The sequence below is a fragment of the Sinocyclocheilus rhinocerous genome, unplaced genomic scaffold, assembly GCF_001515625.1.
Source record: "Sinocyclocheilus rhinocerous isolate Xijiao unplaced genomic scaffold, SAMN03320098_v1.1 scaffold2189, whole genome shotgun sequence".
Lineage (NCBI taxonomy): Eukaryota > Metazoa > Chordata > Actinopteri > Cypriniformes > Cyprinidae > Sinocyclocheilus > Sinocyclocheilus rhinocerous.
The window spans coordinates 216408-222302 of record NW_015645558.1 but is presented as its reverse complement, the minus strand read 5'-3'; the positions used below and the strand labels follow the sequence as shown (position 1 = coordinate 222302).

Here is a 5895-nt window from a genome sequence, read left to right as displayed (position 1 = left end):
TGTTTCCCCGGTAATGCTGTACACAAAGCAGCACTGCTGACAAACCTGCTTTATCAGGCATTACAGGCATGATGAAATGAAAATGAGACCAATTGGACCAATCACCGCAGATTAGCGTCACGCAAAGGATGGGTTTGGAAAAATGAATCATTGAGTGAATCGTTTGGGAGTCGTTGAGCAAGTAAGGTAAAAATAAATGCATATTATAAGACAATGAAAGTGTTTTTTGACCTTGAATGCATGTCAACCTGTTGTTGGGGACTCCCAAAACCAAAATATGAACCTTTCATTACCCATAATAGGGGCACTTTAAAATGTAATGTATTCCTGTAATTTTCAGCATCATTACTCCAGTCTTCAGTGACATGATCCTTCAGAAATAATTCTAATATGCTCATATATATTATAATATACATTCATAATAATTGTATTATTATTATTATATGTATTTGATATTTCTTATTTAGAGTTAGAAAAGCAGCTACACTCACGTTTGATGTTTGTCGAAGAATATGAAGTGCCAGGAACAATCTTCAGAAATAAATGTCAGTTTTATGTCATTTTTTATCACTCTGTAGGACTTGATTAGATTTCTGCCTGTGCTGCACAGATGATGTGAACAATAAGCTATGTTAAGTAACCACAACAAAATGCTCCGCCTGCCTCTTATCTGCAGACAAGCAGCACTGCATATGTTAGTTAGACAGTAGTAAATCAGGCCGCTGAAAGCCAACTCAGACCCTTAAATTACTGTTGATGCCTATACGGCCGCCGGGCCAGACGCATTATACACATTACAGTTTACACAGTGCTGGACGTGATGAAGAGTGTGTAGCTGCATTTAAAGTCTGCTGGCTTGAGTTAGAGTCTATTAAAAAGAAAAAGAGTCCATTTATATTTAAAGACTGCCATCTGCTGGTCATTAAAGCTTTCTATATTACAGTAAATAATCTTGGCCTACTAAATTAGGGTGCAATCAATCCCTCAGTAGGGCGCTAATGCACAATCACCTTATTTATTGGATTTTGTGATTGGTTTGGATGGCAATCAACCTCACTGGACCTTTTCAGACCTGAAAACGTCATCGCAGATAGATTGTCAGCATGTAGCTATGTGGCCAATAAAAGCCCTAAAATAATACATGCGCAAAGGTTTGGTTGCATTCAGAGAAATAAAACATTTGAATACATATTCCCAGTGTTTATGAAGTGGACAGAGGAATAAATATACAAAAAAACTATTTATACATCAATATTCATGAGGATCCCTCAGCTTTGTGGAACGTTAATGTAAACATAAACAAAGCCTAATCTTCTGAATTACACACAGGAATAGCAGAGCAGATTACTGCTGGCCAGTATCTAATTAATAAATCATCAATGAATTAATTACATATTATGCATTAATTAGGTGGTAGAGAAGCGCTCATGTGTACTTCAAATCACTGCTCACTTGTTCTATTTCTCATTAGCAGTGTGGAACGATGTGTTTTGGTGCTGGGATAATGGTTCAGGGTAATGACTCCCCTTTGCAGGATGTCTCTGTTGAAATACACTCTAATTTTGTCCTGCGCTGCTCTCTGTAAAACATTGATTTACAGACATCTGCCATATCCACACGGGTCTTACAAACAGATAAATTATTCATTTGATATTATTCTGTATGCTTTATTTATGTTCTTTAATGAAGAGCCCAATGTGATTTCCTCAAAGAAACTAGATACAGTAAGGTACAGATTTGATATGAATGCTAAATTGGCTTTACACAGTTAGGCTACTTGTTGATTTTATTAAGAGTTAAGAGTTAACCACGGGAGTAAATGGGCAAGCTTTTGCTCATGTGTTAACCTGCTCAAATTATGAACAATGAACAGACTGCTGATATTGTTATATTGTACCATTATAAGGAACCCTAAATCCACTGTTTTCAAACACTTTTCTCATTCTCACCCAAATATAGTGGCTCCTCCATGTGGCGAAACTAGTATGAAATAGCCATAAAACACTACTGAATTATATTGTCATCATACTCAGAGAAGAGGTTAAAAGGGGCGAGCTTAGTTTCAGATTATTGAGGATTTATTTAAAAATGAAAATGAATTTCAAACATTTAAGTCATTGAAAAGGTTTACTGAGTTGTAGGCCTATATGAACGTAAACTATCAAATGCATTAAAATACTGATGCTTTGTTTTAATTAAAATTGGACAGTATGTCATTTGAATTGCCAGTCAACAAATACATTGACTTTTTTTTTTGTCATGTGCAACAATACAGAATAGCAGTAGTTAATGCCAGTAAAAGTTCTACATTTATGAGATCTGAGAATTTTATGAAGAATGAGAACAATTTATGATTAAAACATAACTGAAGTTTAACATTTACAATATTACAATATAATCAAAATGAGAGCAAGATTAGCGTCACGCAAAGGAGGGGGTTGGAAAAATTAATCGTTGAGTGAATCGTTTGGGAGTCCTTGAGCAAGTATGGTAAACATAAATGCATAGTATAAGACAATGAAAGTGTTTTTTGACCTTGCATGCATGTCAACCTGTTGTTGGGGACTCCCAAAACCAAAATATGAACCTTTCATTACCCATAATAGGGGCACTTTAATTATTAGTGTATGTATATATAATATATAGTCTTTTATAATTAGGTTACTTACACTTTAGAAATATTGTCTAATGATATGCATTTCCGTTTTCTCACTTTTTCAATCTCTTAACCTTCATGAACAAATGTCATTTTCACATTTCAAAATTATATTTCATGTTGTGGAGAAAAAGCCGGTAACAGAAATAGACACTTCTTCTTTGTCATGTCAAATTTAGAGTTGTATGTATGCTAAGTACACATAATTTACACCTTACACACGCATAATTTGACCAAACTGCAGCTAGACATGACACTCACTAAAACATTCTGTTCTCAAGAGAGATTGAAAGTATGGGATTGAAGGTATTTTACATTCGCAGCAGTATAACATTTCACCTGACACTCATCCATTCATCCAACCAATAAACAAACAAAACAAGGGCGTTTGGTCTTTGCGTAACTCACACAGCGTCTGCGCAAACCTCAGCGCAGCCACGACGCGCCGGGCGCACGGCGCGCTTGGTTAAATGACGTCACTGTGTCATGTCGACGGGCAGCGTGCGCCATCTTGAAGCGAAACCAAATCACGGGCAGATCCCGCTCGCCTCCGCTCGCTCTCATTCCGCGCTCGTTCGCACCGTCCGCCCAGACAGGCGATGATGGCAGGTAAACGCGCCGCGCGGGGGATTTGTGTTGGTAGGCGGGGGCGCAAGCGGCAGCAGTGCGGCCTAAACATCAAACCAGCCCCCTTAACTGACACTAAATCAAACCCACATCCACTGCTCTATCTCAGTATGCATGCTCGGGCTGGCAGGGCTCTGACTCCTGCGTGATGAAATGCTTCTGGGAGGCTGATCTGAGCATGCATTTCAATGCACTTGTGTTGTTGTTGTTGTCACGATTAGTACCAGTTGTGCTTAGAGTAGGAGCTAGGTTGGTTCTCGAAAAAGGCAGTCCGGTACTAAAATCGCACCCAGTTCCAGCGGTGCGAAAACGCCAAAAAGTGGGTAGTTCCACAATTAGTTCTGGTACTATGAAAAGGTTCCCGCGGTGCGAAAGGCCCTATTGTGTGTATTTTTAGCGGACCTTCAGACTGTGTGCTTGCAGGATGCAATCATAGAATTAAATGTGCTCTGACTTTCTCACACTCGGCATAATAAACAGCTCTGAGATAGTAATTCCTAAGTGTGAAGACTTCCGGTTTTCTCTGCACTTTCTAGTGGAGGTTTTGTGTTTTTGCCGGTTTTGTGTGTTTTAGAGCAGGAAACTGAGCATAAGCTGTTCTTATAGCCTTTTTAACTTGTTGGAATTTATTGGAATAAATGTGCAAAATAGGGTTCATATTGACTCTCTTTTGTTTGTTTGACTCATCAATTAGGTATAAATAAGGTGTTTTGCGCAGTGGTATACCAGACTTTAGTGCAAAAATAAAAGTATGCAAAAATATACCTTGAAACAAAGGCCATTGTTATCATGTAGATTCATTTTTACAAAGTTTTTATTATTTAAAGTTTGTATTACTCATTTTATAAAAACAATTTTTAAAAATGCTTAATTTTTTATTTTAGATTTTTTTTAAATATATAAAAAAATGTCTTAAATGCTTTTATAAATGTTTTTTTATATATATTTTTTAATTCCTGTGTTATTTAAATTTCAATAAAAAATATAGAGTAATAAATGTAATACAACCATTTGTGTGAAAATGTTATTCTTATAAGACTTTTTTCTATTTCTATTTAAATAGAATTTTCAATTTTATGTTTACATTTATTCTTATTTTATTTATTTTTTTAATAAATTGTATGTATGTGTGTTTTATATAATGTAGTATGTATGTGTGTGTGTGTGTGCACATATATATTTTTAAATATATATGTAATTGTATAAATTTCAATAGCAATGATTTTATAGTAGTACCAATATTTTTCTACGTTTGTTTTAACCATTTAAAAACCATAAAAAAATCTGCAGTTATCTGAAATTAGTAATTTTATTAAATTTGTTATTTGTAAATAGTTATAAAATATACAGTGTGTAGATAGAGAGAGAGAGATGTAAGTATGTATATAGTCAATAACATTTTGCAGTATATATTTGTGCAGAATTGTCATAGATATTATGTAAAGTTTATTTTTTTTATTATGTTTAGTTGCTTGTGTGCGGTTTCTCTACCCCTGAAAGACATTCAAACAGGAAGTGTCATTTGTTTGTGGGAAGGACTGCACTGCAAACTCCCTCAAAGTTATATGTGGATGTTTATAAGGCCGTAATTCCTTCAGGATCTCACATGAAGGGTTGGTGTCATGTGTGGAGGGATTCCCTCACGATCTTACCTGTCCAACATGGCCGCGTGGCACCCCTCGCTCAGCCTCCCTGTGGGCGAGCCAGCGCTGTCCATACCGCAGCTACTCCCAGGCTCTTAAATCTTCCTCTGCTGTCTTGTGTGCGCTGCTGACAGCCACAGCCTGGAACTGTGCTATAATGGCCTCTCTCTACCTTTCAGGATGGGTATGTGTGCGTTTATCTCCGTCTGCCTCTCACACCGGGTGCTCCGCTTGTTTTTGAGCTTTTTCCTAGCGCTAACGGACTCCTCTGTGATGTAACGTGTTGTTTGGGTTACTGTAGGATGCTGTAATTTGATCTGGTTTTGGGAGGTGCTGATGTTATGTTGCTGTAGGTTGTGGCTGATGTCCGATGTGGATGTTAAACGTTAATATTTGCTTGGAGGGTTTATTTACGAGGTGGTCACCGTCCGTCATGTACCTGCCTACGCTTCCCCCGCTGCTGCTGCGGTTGTTTTGGTTTGTGTTGTGATACAGTACAGTGGTGTTTCCTCTCTATCTGTACTTGTGTCGTCTTCAGATGCACATCACAGGATGAAAAATCAGGATAGTTAATGACCATGTCTCTTCATGCTCAATTGAATTTCACAAAAAACATGTCCAAGTCACCAAAATTAAGGGGGGAAAAATAGTGCATATATTTTTGCAGAAATAAAATGAAGCACTGATTTTAGAACCGATAAGATGTTTTCAATTTGTACATTATGATAATTAAACCATAATTAAGCAGTCATTACTGTAAGAAGACGATAAACAGGGATTAAAGTGTTCCGTCGCTACGACGGATTTCCGTCAGTTCATAAAGACAGTCACTTGCTTCATTCCTGAATGATTCAGCCGTTCCAACGAATCAATTGAATGAATGACTCGGTGATAAAATCAGTGACTTGCCGGCACCTGCTGGCAGATTTAGTTTCATTTTTAGCGTATAATTTCAGTTATTTAAATCAT

General features: G+C 37.0%; 1 protein-coding gene across 1 annotated transcript in view; it reads left to right on the top strand.

The window, feature by feature from the left end:
* The window catches only part of LOC107706599 (serine/threonine-protein phosphatase 2A 55 kDa regulatory subunit B delta isoform), a 119650-nt gene that overhangs the window by 100274 nt on the left and 13481 nt on the right, over positions 1-5895 (top strand). The window contains exon 3 of the mRNA XM_016510352.1: positions 4882-5110. Within this exon, the coding sequence (XP_016365838.1) occupies positions 4882-5110 (229 nt within the window). The remainder of the gene's footprint in view (positions 1-4881; positions 5111-5895) is intronic.